We start from the raw sequence: 18,132 nt of genomic DNA, 5'->3' as shown, positions 1-18,132 counted from the left end.
GATGCATCTCACATGGAACAAATTGTAAATGCATAACACTGCACAACGTATTCTGAGTGCTGAGTGGTTCCGTAACACGTAACAATAGTAAACCTGTAACAGGCACAGGAGAGAGCTAGGAGTGACTATAAATAATGGAAGGGAGGTCAGCATAGTAAACCTGTAACCGACACAGGAGAGAGCTAGGAGTGACTATAAATAATGGAAGGGAGGTCAGCATAGTAAACCTGTAACCGGCACAGGAGAGAGCTAAGAGTGACTATAAATAATGAAAAGGAGGTCAGCATAGTAAACCTGTAACCGGTATAGGAGAGCTAGGAGTGACTATAAATAATGGAAGGGAGGTCAGCATAGTAAACCTGTAACCGGTATAGGAGAGCTAGGAGTGACTATAAATAATGGAAGGGAGGTCAGCATAGTAAACCTGTAAGCGGCACAGGAGAGAGCTAGGAGTGACTATAAATAATGGAAGGGAGGTCAGCATAGTAAACCTGTAACCGACACAGGAGAGAGCTAGTAGTGACTATAAATAATGGAAGGGAGGTCAGCATAGTAAACCTGTAACCGGCACAGGGGAGAGCTAGGAGTGACTATAAATAATGGAAGGGAGGTCAGCATAGTAAACCTGTAACCGACACAGGAGAGAGCTAGGATTGACTATAAATAATGGAAGGGAGGTCAGCATAGTAAACCTATAACTGGCACAGGAGAGAGCTAGGAGTGACTATAAATAATGGAAGGGAGGTCAGCATAGTAAACCTGTAACCGGCACAGGAGAAAGCTAGGAGTGACTATAAATAATGGAAGGGAGGTCAGCATAGTAAACCTGTAACCGGCACAGGAGAAAGCTAGGAGTGACTATAAATAATGGAAGGGAGGTCAGCATAGTAAACCTGTAACCGACACAGGAGAAAGCTAGGAGTGACTATAAAAAATAGAAGGGAGGTCAGCATAGTAAACCTGTAACCGGCACAGGAGAGAGCTAGGAGTGACTATAAATAATGGAAGGGAGGTCAGCATAGTAAACCTGTAGCCGGCACAGAGGAGAGCTAGGAGTGACTATAAATGGAAGGGAGGTCAGCATAGTAAACCTATAGCCGGCACAGGAGAGAGCTAGGAGTGACTATAAATAATGGAAGGGAGGTCAGCATAGTAAACATGTAACCGGCACAGGAGAGAGCTAGGAGTGACTATAAATAATGGAAGGGAGGTCAGCATAGTAAACCTGTAACCGACACAGGAGAGAGCTAGGAGTGACTATAAATAATGGAAGAGAGGTCAGCATAGTAAACCTGTAACCGGCACAGGAGAGAGCTAAGAGTGACTATAAATAATGGAAGGGAGGTCAGCATAGTAAACCTGTAACCGACACAGGAGAGAGCTAGGATTGACTATAAATAATGGAAGGGAGGTCAGCATAGTAAACCTATAACTGGCACAGGAGAGAGCTAGGAGTGACTATAAATAATGGAAGGGAGGTCAGCATAGTAAATCTGTAAGCGGTATAGGAGAGAGCTAGGAGTGACTATAAATAATGGAAGGGAGGTCAGCATAGTAAACCTGTAACCGGCACAGGAGAAAGCTAGGAGTGACTATAAATAATGGAAGGGAGGTCAGCATAGTAAACCTGTAACCGACACAGGAGAAAGCTAGGAGTGACTATAAAAAATAGAAGGGAGGTCAGCATAGTAAACCTGTAACCGGCACAGGAGAGAACTAGGAGTGACTATAAATAATGGAAGGGAGGTCGGCATACTAAACCTGTAGCCGGCACAGAGGAGAGCTAGGAGTGACTATAAATGGAAGGGAGGTCAGCATAGTAACATAGTAACATAGTTAGTAAGGCCGAAAAAAGACATTTGTCCATCCAGTTCAGTCTATATTCCATCATAATAAATACCCAGATCTACGTCCTTCTACAGAACCTAATAATTGTATGATACAATATTGTTCTGCTCCAGGAAGACATCCAGGCCTCTCTTGAACCCCTCGACTGAGTTCGCCATCACCACCTCCTCAGGCAAGCAATTCCAGATTCTCACTGCCCTAACAGTAAAGAATCCTCTTCTATGTTGGTGGAAAAACCTTCTCTCCTCCAGACGCAAAGAATGCCCCCTTGTGCCCGTCACCTTCCTTGATATAAACAGATCCTCAGCGAGATATTTGTATTGTCCCCTTATATACTTATACATGGTTATTAGATCGCCCCTCAGTCGTCTTTTTTCTAGACTAAATAATCCTAATTTCGCTAATCTATCTGGGTATTGTAGTTCTCCCATCCCCTTTATTAATTTTGTTGCCCTCCTTTGTACTCTCTAGTTCCATTATATCCTTCCTGAGCACCGGTGCCCAAAACTGGACACAGTACTCCATCTGCGGTCTAACTAGGGATTTGTACAGAGGCAGTATAATGCTCTCATCATGTGTATCCAGACCTCTTTTAATGCACCCCATGATCCTGTTTGCCTTGGCAGCTGCTGCCTGGCACTGGCTGCTCCAGGTAAGTTTATCATTAACTAGGATCCCCAAGTCCTTCTCCCTGTCAGATTTACCCAGTGGTTTCCCGTTCAGTGTGTAATGGTGATATTGATTCCCTCTTCCCATGTGTATAACCTTACATTTATCATTGTTAAACCTCATCTGCCACCTTTCAGCCCAAGTTTCCAACTTATCCAGATCCATCTGTAGCAGAATACTATCTTCTCTTGTATTAACTGCTTTACATAGTTTTGTATCATCTGCAAATATCGATATTTTACTGTGTAAACCTTCTACCAGATCATTAATGAATATGTTGAAGAGAACAGGTCCCAATACTGACCCCTGCGGTACCCCACTTGTCACAGCGACCCAGTTAGACTATACCATTTATAACCACCCTCTGCTTTCTATCACTAAGCCAGTTACTAACCCATTTACACACATTTTCCCCCAGACCAAGCATTCTCATTTTGTGTACCAACCTCTTGTGCGGCACGGTATCAAACGCTTTGGAAAAATCGAGATATACCACGTCCAATGACTCACCGTGGTCCAGTCTATAGCTTACCTCTTCATAAAAACTGATTAGATTGGTTTGACAGGAGCGATTTCTCATAAACCCATGCTGATATGGAGTTAAACAGTTATTCTCATTGAGATAATCCAGAATAACATCCCTCAGAAACCCTTCAAATATTTTACCAACAATAGAGGTTAGACTTACTGGCCTATAATTTCCAGGTTCACTTTTAGAGCCCTTTTTGAATATTGGCACCACATTTGCTATGCGCCAGTCCTGCGGAACAGACCCTGTCGCTATAGTCACTAAAAATAAGAAATAATGGTTTATCTATTACATTACTTAGTTCTCTTAGTACTCGTGGGTGTATGCCATCCGGACCCGGAGATTTATCTATTTTAATCTTATTTAGCCGGTTTCGCACCTCTTCTTGGGTTAGATTGGTGACCCTTAATATAGGGTTTTCATTGTTTCTTGGGATTTCACCTAGCATTTCATTTTCCACCGTGAATACCGTGGAGAAGAAGGTGTTTAATATGTTAGCTTTTTCCTCGTCATCTACAACCATTCTTTCCTCACTATTTTTTAAGGGGCCTACATTTTCAGTTTTTATTCTTTTACTATTGATATAGTTGAAGAACAGTTTGGGATTAGTTTTACTCTCCTTAGCAATGTGCTTCTCTGTTTCCTTTTTGGCAGCTTTAATTAGTTTTTTAGATAAAGTATTTTTCTCCCTATAGTTTTTTAGAGCTTCAATGGTGCGCTTTCTTTTTACTGTTAATTGCCTGTCTTACTTCTTTGTTTAGCCACATTGGGTTTTTCCTATTTCTAGTCCTTTTATTCCCACAAGGTATAAACCGCTTACACTGCCTATTTAGGATGTTCTTAAACATTTCCCATTTATTATCTGTATTCTCATTTCTGAGGATATTGTCCCAGTCTACCAGATTAAGGGCATCTCTAAGCTGTTCAAACTTTGCCTTCCTAAAGTTCAATGTTTTTGTGACTCCCTGACAAGTCCCCCTAGTGAAAGACAGGTGAAACTGCACAATATTGTGGTCGCTATTTCCTAAATGCCCAACCACCTGCAGATTTGTTATTCTGTCAGGTCTATTATATAGTATTAGGTCTAAAAGTGCTGCTCCTCTGGTTGGATTCTGCACCAATTGTGAAAGATAATTTTTCTTGGTTATTAGCAGAAACCTGTTGCCTTTATGGGTTTCACAGGTTTCTGTTTCCCAGTTAATATCCGGGTAGTTAAAGTCCCCCATAACCAGGACCTCATTATGGGTTGCAGCTTCATCTATCTGCTTTAGAAGTAGACTTTCCATGCTTTCTGTTATATTTGGGGGTTTGTAACAGACCCCAATGAGAATTTTGTTACCATTTTTCCCTCCATGAATTTCAACCCATATGGACTCGACATCCTCATTCCCTTCGCTAATATCCTCCCTTAAAGTGGACTTTAGACAAGACTTTACATAGAGACAAACCCCTAGTAAACCTATAGCCGGCACAGGAGAGAGCTAGGAGTGACTATAAATAATGGAAGGGAGGTCAGCATAGTAAACCTGTAACCGGCACAGGAGAGAGCTAGGAGTGACTATAAATAATGGAAGGGAGGTCAGCATAGTAAACCTGTAACCGACACAGGAGAGAGCTAGGAGTGACTATAAATAATGGAAGAGAGGTCAGCATAGTAAACCTGTAACCGGCACAGGAGAGAGCTAAGAGTGACTATAAATAATGGAAGGGAGGTCAGCATAGTAAACCTGTAACCGGTATAGGAGAGAGCTAGGAGTGACTATAAATAATGGAAGGGAGGTCAGCATAGTAAACCTGTTTCCGGCACAGGAGAAAGCTAGGAGTGACTATAAATAATGGAAGGGAGGTCAGCATAGTAAACCTGTAACCGACACAAAAGAAAGCTAGGAGTGACTATAAATAATAGAAGGGAGGTCAGCATAGTAAACCTGTAACCGACACAGGAGAGAGCTAGGAGTGACTATAAATAATGGAAGGGAGGTCAGCATAGTAAACCTGTAACTGGCACAGGAGAGAGCTAGGAGGGACTATAAATAATGGAAGGGAGGTCAGCATAGTAAACCTGTAGCCGGCACAGAGGAGAGCTAGGAGTGACTATAAATGGAAGGGAGGTCAGCATAGTAAACCTATAGCCGGCACAGGAGAGAGCTAGGAGTGACTATAAATAATGGAAGGGAGGTCAGCATAGTAAACCTGTAACCGGCACAGGAGAGAGCTAGGAGTGACTATAAATAATGGAAGGGAGGTCAGCATAGTAAACCTGTAAGTGGCACAGGAGAGAGCTAGGAGTGACTATAAATAATGGAAGGGAGGTCAGCATAGTAAACCTGTAACCGGTATAGGAGAGAGCTAGGAGTGACTATAAATAATAGAAGGGAGGTCAGCATAGTAAACCTGTAACCGGCACAGGAGAAAGCTAGGAGTGACTATAAATAATGGAAGGGAGGTCAGCATAGTAAACCTGTAACCGACACATGAGAAAGCTAGGAGTGACTATAAATAATGGAAGGGAGGTCAGCATAGTAAACCTGTAACCGGCACAGGAGAGAGCTAGGAGTGACTATAAATAATGGAAGGGAGGTCAGCATAGTAAACCTGTAAGTGGCACAGGAGAGAGCTAGGGGGTGACTATAAATAATGGAAGGGAGGTCAGCATAGTAAACCTGTAACCGGCACAGGAGAGAGCTAGGAGTGACTATAAATAATGGAAGGGAGGTCAGCATAGTAAACCTGTAAGTGGCACAGGAGAGAGCTAGGGGGTGACTATAAATAATGGAAGGGAGGTCAGCATAGTAAACCTGTAAGTGGCACAGGAGAGAGCTAGGGGGTGACTATAAATAATGGAAGGGAGGTCAGCATAGTAAACCTCTAACCGGTATAGGAGAGAGCTAGGAGTGACTATAAATAATGGAAGGGAGGTCAGCATAGTAAACCTGTAACCGGCACAGGAGAGAGCTAGGAGTGACTATAAATAATGGAAGGGAGGTCAGCATAGTAAACCTGTAACCGGCACAGGAGAGAGCTAAGAGTGACTATAAATAATGGAAGGGAGGTCAGCATAGTAAACCTGTAACCGGCACAGGAGAGAGCTAGGAATGACTATAAATAATGGAAGGGAGGTCAGCATAGTAAACCTGTAAGTGGCACAGGAGAGAGCTAGGGGGTGACTATAAATAATGGAAGGGAGGTCAGCATAGTAAACCTCTAACCGGTATAGGAGAGAGCTAGGAGTGACTATAAATAATGGAAGGGAGGTCAGCATAGTAAACCTCTAACCGGTATAGGAGAGAGCTAGGAGTGACTATAAATAATGGAAGGGAGGTCAGCATAGTAAACCTGTAACTGGCACAGGAGAAAGCTAGGAGTGACTATAGATAATGGAAGGGAGGTCAGCATAGTAAACCTGTAACCGGCACAGGAGAAAGCTAGGAGTGACTATAGATAATGGAAGGGAGGTCAGCATAGTAAACCTGTAACCGGCACAGGAGAGAGCTAGGAGTGACTATAAATAGAAGGGAGGCCAGCATAGTAACCCTGTAACCGGCACAGGAGAAAGCTAGGAGTGACTATAAATAATGGAAGGGAGGTCAGCATAGTAAACCTCTAACCGGTATAGGAGAGAGCTAGGAGTGACTATAAATAATGGAAGGGAGGTCAGCATAGTAAACCTCTAACCGGTATAGAAGAGAGCTAGGAGTCACTATAAATAATGGAAGGGAGGTCAGCATAGTAAACCTGTAACCGGTATAGGAGAGAGCTAGTAGTGACTATAAATAATGGAAGGGAGGTTAGCATAGTAAACCTGTAAGTGGCACAGGAGAGAGCTAGGAGTGACTATAAATAATAGAAGGGAGGTCAGCATAGTAAACCTGTAACCGGCACAGGAGAGAGCTAGGAGTGACTATAAATAATGGAAGGGAGGTCAGCATAGTAAACCTGTAACCGGTATAGGAGAGAGCTAGGAGTGACTATAAATAATGGAAAGGAGGTCTGCATAGTAAACCTGTAACCGGTATAGGAGAGCTAGGAGTGACTATAAATAATGGAAGGGAGGTCAGCATAGTAAACCTGTAATTGGTATAGGAGAGCTAGGAGTGACTATAAATAATGGAAGGGAGGTCAGCATAGTAAACCTGTAACCGGTATAGGAGAGAGCTAGGAGTGACTATAAATAATGGAAGGGAGGTCAGCATAGTAAACCTGTAACCGGTATAGGAGAGAGCTAGGAGTGACTATAAATAATGGAAGGGAGGTCAGCATAGTAAACCTGTAACCGGTATAGGAGAGAGCTAGGAGTGACTATAAATAATGGAAGGGAGGTCAGCATAGTAAACCTGTAACCGGTATAGGAGAGAGCTAGGAGTGACTATAAATAATGGAAGGGAGGTCAGCATAGTAAACCTGTAACCGGTATAGGAGAGAGCTAGGAGTGACTATAAATAATGGAAGGGAGGTCAGCATAGTAACCCTGCAACCGGCACAGGAGAGCTAAGAGTGACTATAAATAACTAGATTGTGGCCCGATTCTAACGCATCGGGTATTCTAGAATATGCATGTCCCCGTAGTATATGGACAATGATGATTCCAGAATTCGCGGCACACTGTGCCCGTCGCTGATTGGTCGAGGCAACCTTTATGACATCATCGTCGCCATGGCAACCATTATGACATCTACGTCGATACTGTGCCCGTCGCTGAATCAGAAACGTGAGATGTCTACGTCCTTTATGACATCATCGTCGCTGTGCCCGTTGCTGATTGGTCGAGGCCTGGCGGCCTCGACCAATCAGACGTGGGATTTCCAAGACAGACAGACAGACAGACAGACACAGACGGAAAAACCCTTAGACAATTATATATATATAGATGGAAGGGAGGTCAGCCACGGACGGAAAAACTCTTAGACAATTATATATATAGATGGAAGGGAGGTCAGCATAGTAAACCTGTAACCGGTATAGGAGAGAACTAGGAGTGACTATAAATAATGGAAGGGAGGTCAGCATAGTAAACCTGTAACCGGCACAGGAGAGAGCTAGTAGTGACTATAAATAATGGAAGGGAGGTCAGCATAGTAAACCTGTAACCGACACAGGAGAGAGCTAAGAGTGACTATAAATAATAGAAGGGAGGTCAGCATAGTAAACTTCTAACCGGCACAGGAGAGAGCTAGGAGTGACTATAAATAATGGAAGGGAGGTCAGCATAGTAAACCTGTAACCGGTATAGGAGAGAGCTAGGAGTGACTATAAATAATGGAAGGGAGGTCAGCATAGTAAACCTGTAACCGGCACAGGAGAGAGCTAAGAGTGACTATAAATAATGGAAGGGAGGTCAGCATAGTAAACCTGTAACCGGTATAGGAGAGAACTAGGAGTGACTATAAATAATGGAAGGGAGGTCAGCATAGTAACCTGTAGCCGGCACAGAGGAGAGCTAGGAGTGACTATAAATAATGGAAGGGAGGTCAGCATAGTAAACCTGTAACCGGTATAGGAGAGAGCTAGGAGTGACTATAAATAATGGAAGGGAGGTCAGCATAGTAAACCTGTAACCGGTATAGGAGAGCTAGGAGTGACTATAAATAATGGAAGGGAGGTCAGCATAGTAAACCTGTAACCGGCACAGGAGAGAGCTAGGAGTGACTATAAATAATGGAAGGGAGGTCAGCATAGTAAACCTGTAACCGGCACAGGAGAGAGCTAAGAGTGACTATAAATAATGGAAGGGAGGTCAGCATAGTAAACCTGTAACCGGTATAGGAGAGCTAGGAGTGACTATAAATAATGGAAGGGAGGTCAGCATAGTAACCCTGTAACCGGTATAGGAGAGCTAGGAGTGACTATAAATAATGGGAGGTCAGCATAGTAAACCTGTAACTCGCAGCGGATAATAGAGCCATATTGAATCTCAGCAGGACAAAATGTAGATAAATCACACGTTACATTTATGTAAAAGTTTATTTTTATATAGAGCGAAAAATATAAAAATAGATAATAAATATATATAGCACCATGCACAGCCACCCGGGGACATGGGGCAAGCTCTCGGCTCTCTAAGCTCATCATACGGTCCTCGCACCATTCATTAGAGGCAGCTGTTTATAGTAGGAAGATTAAGGTTGGCTTTTATTTCACAAACTAGTTTATGGTCCAATATAGATCCAGTATATACCTGCTGGTCAGCTATAGTCCATTATAGATCTAGTATATACCTGCTGGTCACCTACAGTCCATTATGGATCCAGTATATACCTGCTGGTCACCTACAGTCAATTATAGATCCAGTATATACCTGCTGGTCATCTGTAATCCATTATAGATCTAGTATATACCTGCTGGTCATCTGTAATCCATTATAGATCCAGTATATACCTGCTGGTCATCTGTAATCCATTATGGATCCAGTATATACCTGCTGGTCATCTGTAATGCATTATAGATCTAGTATATACCTGCTGGTCATCTGTAATCCATTATGGATCCAGTATATACCTGCTGGTCACCTACAGTCCATTTTAGATCCAGTATATACCTGCTGGTCATCTGTAATCCATTATAGATCTAGTATATACCTGCTGGTCATCTGTAATCCATTATAGATCCAGTATATACCTGCTGGTCAGCTATAGTCCATTATAGATCTAGTATATACCTGCTGGTCAGTTATTGTCCATTATAGATCTAGTATATACCTGCTGGTCACCTACAGTCCATTATGGATCCAGTATATACCTGCTGGTCAGCTATAGTCCATTATAGATCTAGTATATACCTGCTGGTCACCTACAGTCCATTATGGATCCAGTATATACCTGCTGGTCACCTACAGTCAATTATAGATCCAGTATATACCTGCTGGTCATCTGTAATCCATTATAGATCTAGTATATACCTGCTGGTCATCTGTAATCCATTATAGATCCAGTATATACCTGCTGGTCATCTGTAATCCATTATGGATCCAGTATATACCTGCTGGTCATCTGTAATGCATTATAGATCTAGTATATACCTGCTGGTCATCTGTAATCCATTATGGATCCAGTATATACCTGCTGGTCACCTACAGTCCATTTTAGATCCAGTATATACCTGCTGGTCATCTGTAATCCATTATAGATCTAGTATATACCTGCTGGTCATCTGTAATCCATTATAGATCCAGTATATACCTGCTGGTCAGCTATAGTCCATTATAGATCTAGTATATACCTGCTGGTCAGTTATTGTCCATTATAGATCTAGTATATACCTGCTGGTCACCTACAGTCCATTATGGATCCAGTATATACCTGCTGGTCACCTACAGTCCATTATAGATCCAGTATATACCTGCTGGTCATCTGTAATCCATTATAGATCTAGTATATACCTGCTGGTCATCTGTAATCCATTATAGATCCAGTATATACCTGCTGGTCATCTGTAATCCATTATGGATCCAGTATATACCTGCTGGTCATCTGTAATCCATTATAGATCTAGTATATACCTGCTGGTCATCTGTAATCCATTATGGATCCAGTATATACCTGCTGGTCACCTACAGTCCATTTTAGATCCAGTATATACCTGCTGGTCATCTGTAATCCATTATAGATCTAGTATATACCTGCTGGTCATCTGTAATCCATTATAGATCCAGTATATACCTGCTGGTCAGCTATAGTCCATTATAGATCTAGTATATACCTGCTGGTCAGCTATTGTCCATTATAGATCTAGTATGTACCTGCTGGTCAGCTATAGTCCATTATAGATTTAGGATATACCTGCTGGTTAGCTATTGTGCATTATAGATCCAGTATATACCTGCTGGTCAGCTATGGTCCATTATAGATCCAGTATATACATGCTGGTCATCTGTAATCCATTATAGATCCAGAATATACCTGCTGGTCATCTGTAATCCATTATAAATCCAGTATATACCTGCTGGTCAGCTATAATCCATTAAAGATCTAGTATGTACCTGCTGGTCAGCTATAGTCCATTATAGATCTAGTATATACCTGCTGGTCAGCTATAGTCCATTATAGATCCAGTATATACATGCTGGTGGGCTACAGACCATTATAGAGCCAGTATATACCTGCTGGTGGGCTACAGACCATTATAGAGCCAGTATATACCCGCTGGTCAGCTATAGTCCATTATAGATCTAGTATATACCTGCTGGTCAGCTATGGTCCATTACAGATCCAGTATATACCCGCTGGTCAGCTATAGTCCATTATAGATTTGGTATATACCTGCTGGTCAGCTATAGTCCATTATAGATCCAGTATATACATGTTGGTGGGCTACAGACCATTATAGAGCCAGTATATACCTGCTGGTGGGCTACAGACCATTATAGAGCCAGTATATACCCGCTGGTCAGCTATAGTCCATTATAGATCTAGTATATACCTGCTGGTCAGCTATGGTCCATTACAGATCCAGTATATACCCGCTGGTCAGCTATAGTCCATTATAGATCTAGTATATACCTGCTGGTCAGCTATAGTCCATTATAGATCCAGTATATACATGCTGGTGGGCTACAGACCATTATAGAGCCAGTATATACCTGCTGGTGGGCTACAGACCATTATAGAGCCAGTATATACCCGCTGGTCAGCTATAGTCCATTATAGATCTAGTATATACCTGCTGGTCAGCTATGGTCCATTATAGATCTAGTATATACCTGCTGGTCAGCTATAGTCCATTATAGATCTAGGATATACCTGCTGGTCAGCTATGGTCCATTACAGATCCAGTATATACCCGCTGGTCAGCTATAGTCCATTATAGATCTAGTATATACCTGCTGGTCAGCTATAGTCCATTATAGATCCAGTATATACATGCTGGTGGGCTACAGACCATTATAGAGCCAGTATATACCTGCTGGTGGGCTACAGACCATTATAGAGCCAGTATATACCCGCTGGTCAGCTATAGTCCATTATAGATCTAGTATATACCTGCTGGTCAGCTATGGTCCATTATAGATCTAGTATATACCTGCTGGTCAGCTATAGTCCATTATAGATCTAGTATATACCTGCTGGTCAGCTATAGTCCATTATAGATCTAGGATATACCTGCTGGTCAGCTATAGCCCATTACAGAACCAGTATAAACCTGCTGGTGGGCTACAGACCATTATAGAGCCAGTATATACCTGCTGGTCAGCTATTGTCCATTATAGATCTAGTATATACCTGCTGATCAGCTATAGTCAATCATAGATCCAGTATATACCTGCTGGTCAGCTATGGTCCATTATAGATCTAGTATATACCTGTTGGTCAGCTATGGTCCATTATAGATCTAGTATATACCTGCTGGTCAGCTATTGTCCATTATAGATCTAGTATATACCTGCTGGTAAGCTATAGCCCATTCTAGATCTAGTATACACCTGCTTGTCAGCTATTGTCCATTATAGATCTAGTATATACCTGCTGGTCAGCTATAGTCCATTATAGATCTAGTATATACCTGCTGGTCAGCTATGGTCCATTATAGATCTAGTATATACCTGTTGGTCAGCTATAGTCCATTATAGATCTAGTATATACCTGCTGGTCAGCTATAGTCCATTATAGATCCGGTATATACATGCTGGTGGGCTACAGACCATTATAGAGCCAGTATATACCTGCTGGTGGGCTACAGACCATTATAGAGCCAGTATATACCCGCTGGTCAGCTATAGTCCATTATAGATCTAGTATATACCTGCTGGTCAGCTATGGTCCATTACAGATCCAGTATATACCCGCTGGTCAGCTATAGTCCATTATAGATCTAGTATATACCTGCTGGTCAGCTATAGTCCATTATAGATCCAGTATATACATGTTGGTGGGCTACAGACCATTATAGAGCCAGTATATACCTGCTGGTGGGCTACAGACCATTATAGAGCCAGTATATACCCGCTGGTCAGCTATAGTCCATTATAGATCTAGTATATACCTGCTGGTCAGCTATGGTCCATTACAGATCCAGTATATACCCGCTGGTCAGCTATAGTCCATTATAGATCTAGTATATACCTGCTGGTCAGCTATGGTCCATTATAGATCCAGTATTTACATGCTGGTGGGCTACAGACCATTATAGAGCCAGTATATACCCGCTGCTGGGCTACAGACCATTATAGAGCCAGTATATACCTGCTGGTGGGCTACAGACCATTATAGAGCCAGTATATACCCGCTGGTCAGCTATAGTCCATTATAGATCTAGTATATACTTGCTGGTCAGCTATGGTCCATTATAGATCTAGTATATACATGCTGGTCAGGTATTGTCCATTATAGATCTAGTATATACCTGCTGGTCAGCTATAGCCCATTATAGATCTAGTATATACCTGCTGGTCAGCTATAGTCCACTACAGATCCAGTATATACCTGCTGGTGGGCTACAGACCATTATAGATATAGTATATACATGCTGGTCAGGTATTGTCCATTATAGATCTAGTATATACCTGCTGGTCAGCTATAGTCCATTATAGATCCAGTATATACATGCTGGTGGGCTACAGACCATTATAGAGCCAGTATATACCTGCTGGTGGGCTACAGGCCATTATAGAGCCAGTATATAATGCAGATACTACACCATACCTTATATTCTCTAGTTGGGAGTAGTGGAGCATCATATACCCGTCAGGGGACTACAGTCATTACAGTTTTATGTATTTCTGCTGGGAGTATATAGTCCAATAATATTATTTAAATACATTTAGTCCAATATATAGCGGTCACAAGGTCGGTTCCAGCTAGATGGATTTATAAGGTGGATATGAAGGGACCTTGGTGAATCAATGCTGTGAAGAGCCAGGTCCAGCTACTGCTGATGGTGCAGGTGTCCTGCGTACCGGCTATGGACATCTGCATAGACAGTGGTCATTTTGCGCCTGGGTGTGCAAGACCGGGGATGTAAAGCTTGGAGGCTGCCCAGGACTGTGATTCACATTGTGCGTCATAGGAAGGCAATTAATTGGGGCATGATAGGAGCCCACTCCAACGGTAGGCCACCCGCTTATCACGGACATTAAACAAGGTGCAGGTGGAGGATACCGTGGTCAAACACTGGCAGCACAGGTGCTCCTCAGCCCCTATGAACACGTCTGTGGATCGGACCTCAGTCCTCAGACTCGGGGCAGCCAATGCTATGGCACTTGGATCTGAAGATCATCCTCATCGGGGTCACTTCCTGTCTCCCCGGGGTCATCATTGCCAAACCGAGAGGTGCGTAGCTTCCCAAATAAGGGAGGAGGGTTCTGCTGGCGCCGCAACCTGTGGATGACAGTTATTAAATAGCCCCAGGGCCACTACTGAAAAACAGGGCCGTGACCATACAGAATTTGACCCCCTCAGTGGATGGATGAAGTCTATGTATGTATGTATGTATCTTTGGGGATATAGGGCGGGTCTATACAGTCATGGTCAAAAGTATTGACACCCCTGAAATTCTGTCAGATAATTCTCAGTTTCTTCCTGAAAATGATTGCAATCATAAATTCTTTATTATCTTCATTTAATTTGTCTTAAATGAAAAAACACAAAAGAGAATGAAGCAAAAAAATTATCATTTCACACAACTCCAAAAATGGGCCAGACAAAAGTATTGGCACCCTCGGCCTAATACTTAGTTGCACAACCTTCAGCCAAAATAACTGCGACCAACCGCTTCCGGTAACCATCAGTGAGTTTCTTACAAAGCTCTGCTGGAATTTTAGACCATTCTTCTTTGGCAAACTGCTCCAGGTCCCTGATATTTGAAGGGTGCCTTCTCCAAACTGCCATTTTTAGATCTCTCCACAGTTCTATGGGATTCAGCTCTGGACTCATTGCTGGCCACCTTAGAAGTCTCCAGTGCTTTCTCTCAAACCATTTTCTAGTGCTTTTTGAAGTGTGTTTTGGGTCATTGTCCTGCTGGAAGGCCCATGACCTCTGAGGGAGACCCAGCTTTCTCACACTGCGCCCTACATTATGCTGCAAAATTTGTTGGTAGTCTTCAGACTTAATAATTCATGCACACGGTCAAGCAGTCCAGTGCCAGAGGCAGCAAAGCAACCCCAAAACATCAGGGAACCTCCGCCATGTTTGACTGTAGGGACTGTGTTCTTTTCTTTGAATGCCTCTTTTTTTTTTTTTTCTCCTGTAAACTCTGTTGATGCCTTAGCCCAAAAAGCTCTACTTTTGTCTCATCTGACCAGAGAACATTCTTCCAAAACATTTTAGGCTTTTTCAGGTAAGTTTTGGCAAACTCCAGCCTGGCTTTTTTATGTCTCGGGGTAAGAAGTGGGGTCTTCCTGGGTCTCCTACCATACAGTCCCTTTTCATTCAGACGCCGATGGATAGTACGGGTTGACACTGTTGTACCCTCGGACTGCAGGGCGGCTTGAACTTGTTTGGATGTTAGTCGAGGTTCTTTATCCAACATCCGCACAATCTTGCGTTGAAATCTCTTGTCAATTTTTCTTTTCCGTCCACATCTAGGGAGGTTAGCCACAGTGCCATGGGCTTTACACTTCTTGGTGACACTGCGCACGGTAGACACAGGAACATTCAGGTCTTTGGAGATGGACTTGTAGCCTTGAGATTGCTCATGCTTGCCCACAATTTTGTTTCTCAAGTCCTCAGACAGTTCTTTGGTATTCTTCCTTTCCTCCATGCTCAATGTGGTCACACAAGGACACAGGACAGAGGTTGATTCAACTTTAATCCATGTCAACTGGCTGCAAGTGTGATTTAGTTATTGCCAACACCTGTTAGGCGCCACAGGTAAGTTACAGGTGCTGTTAATTACATTAATTACAGAAGCATCACATGATTTTTCCAACAGTGCCAATACTTTTGTCCACCCCCTTTTTTATGGTTGGTGTGGAATTATATCCAATTTGGCTTTAGGACAATTCTTTTTGTTTATTCATTTAAGACAAATTAAATGAAGATAATAACAAATAATTTGTGATTGCTATCATTTTCAGGAAGAAAATGAGTATTCTCTGACAGAATTGCAGGGGTGTCAATACTTTTGGCCATGACTGTATATGATATAGGAGGGGTCTATATATGAGGATACAGGAGGGGTCTATATATGAGGATATAGCAGGGGTCTATATATAAGGATACAGGAGGGGACTATATAGCAGGGGTCTATATAAAGATATAGCAGGGGTCTATATATGAGGATACAGGAGGGGTCTATATATGAGGATATAGGAGGGGTCTATATATGATATAGGAGGGGTCTATATATGAGGATACAGGAGGGGACTATATATGAGGATATTGGAGGGGTCTATATAGGAGAAGTCTATATAGCAGGGGTCTATATATGAGGATACAGGATGAGTCTATATAGGAGAGGGGTCTATACTGTATGAGGATACAAGAGTGGTCATATATGGACCTCTCCTATATCCTCATATGTAGACTTCTCCTAAATCCTCCTGTATAGACTCCTCCTATCATATATAGACCCTCCTATATCCTCATAGAGGATTTAGGAGGAGTCTATATATGAGGATATAGGATGGGACTTTATAGGAGGATATAGAATCATATAATGTTAGAGTTGGAAGGGACCTCCTGGGTCATCTGGTCCAACCCCCTGCTCACAGCAGGATTCACTAAATCATCTGACAGGTGTCTGTCCAGCCTCTGTTTGAAAACTTCCATTGAAGGAGAACTCGCCACCTCTCCTGGCCGCCTATTCCACTCATTGATCACCCTCACTGTCAAAAAGTTTTTTCTAATATCTGATCTGTCTCATCCCATTCATTTTCATCCCATTGCTTCTAGTCTTTCCTTGTGCAAATGAGAATAAAGATGACCCTTCTACACTGTGACAGCCCCTCAGATATTTGTAGACAGCTATTAAGTCTCCTCTGTCTTTTTTTGCAGCCAAACATTCACAAATCCTGTAACTGTTCCTCATAGGACATGGGTTTGCAGACCGGTCACTATTCTGGTCGCTCTTCTCTGAACTTGCTCCAGTTTGTTGATGTGTTTTTTTAAAATGTGGTGCCCAAAACTGGACCCAGTATTCCATATGAGGTCTGACCAAAGAGGAGTAGAGGGCAATAATGACTTCATGTGATCTAGACTGTATGCTTCTGTTAATACATCCCAGAATAGCATTTGCCTTTTTTGCTGCTGCATCACACTGTTGACTCATGTGCAGTCTGTGATCTATTAGTATACCCAAGTTTTCACATGTGCTGTTGCTTAGCCCTATTCCTCCCATTCTGTAAATGCTTTTTTCATTTTTATTGCCCAGATGTAGTATTTTGCATTTTTCCTTGTTAAAAACCATTCTGTTAGTTGCTGCCCACTGCTCCAGTTTATTTATATCTTTTTGAATCCTCTCTTCTCTAGTATTAGCTATCCCTCCTAGCTTTGTGTCATAGCAAATTTAATTAGTGTACCCTCAATTTCGTCATCTAAATGATTGATAAAGATGTTGAACAATACAGGGCCCAGGGCAGAACCCTGCGGTACCCCACTAGAGACATTCTTTCAACTGGATGTGCAGCCATTTACGTCCACTATTTGGGTCCGATCACAAAGCCAGTTATGAATCCACCTAACAGTTGCCTTGTCCATTCCATACTTAGTCATTTTTTCAATAAGGATTGTGTGAGATACTTTGTCAAATGCTTTGCTGAAGTCAAGATCTATCTACAGCATTTCCCTGATCCACCCAGTCAGTGATTCTGTCATAGAAGGAAAATAAGTTAGTCTGACATGAAACCAGGGATTCAAGCTTCAGGAGGCTAATTTGCATATTCCAGGTGCCTTCTGGGAGAAGCGAAGTCTCCCTAAGCTAGAAGATCGTTGGGTACAGCCGGGACCAGCTGCTTCGAAAGCATCACCAAACCAGGGATTCAAGCTTCAGGAGGCTAATTTGCATATTCCAGGTGCCTTCTGGGAGAAGCGAAGTCTCCCTAAGCTAGAAGATCGTTGGGTACAGCCGGGACCAGCTGCTTCGAAAGCATCACCAAACCAGGGATTCAAGCTTCAGGAGGCTAATTTGCATATTCCAGGTGCCTTCTGGGAGAAGCG

At 42.5% G+C, this 18,132-nt stretch overlaps 1 protein-coding gene across 3 annotated transcripts in view; it reads right to left on the bottom strand.

Annotated features, from left to right (window-relative positions):
* Window positions 1-8,993: 8,993 nt before the first annotated feature.
* CCDC102A (coiled-coil domain containing 102A) overlaps window positions 8,994-18,132 on the bottom strand; it is a 72,561-nt gene continuing 63,422 nt past the window's right edge. For all 3 annotated transcript variants that reach the window (XM_069739622.1, XM_069739619.1, XM_069739620.1), the window contains exon 9: window positions 8,994-14,355. In XM_069739622.1, the coding sequence (XP_069595723.1) occupies window positions 14,229-14,355 (127 nt within the window). In that variant the 3' untranslated portion in view covers window positions 8,994-14,228. The remainder of the gene's footprint in view (window positions 14,356-18,132) is intronic.

The sequence above is a fragment of the Ranitomeya imitator genome, chromosome 9 (genome assembly GCF_032444005.1).
Source record: "Ranitomeya imitator isolate aRanImi1 chromosome 9, aRanImi1.pri, whole genome shotgun sequence".
Classification (NCBI taxonomy): Eukaryota; Metazoa; Chordata; class Amphibia; order Anura; family Dendrobatidae; genus Ranitomeya; species Ranitomeya imitator.
This window is presented reverse-complemented; position numbering and strand designations above follow the sequence as displayed.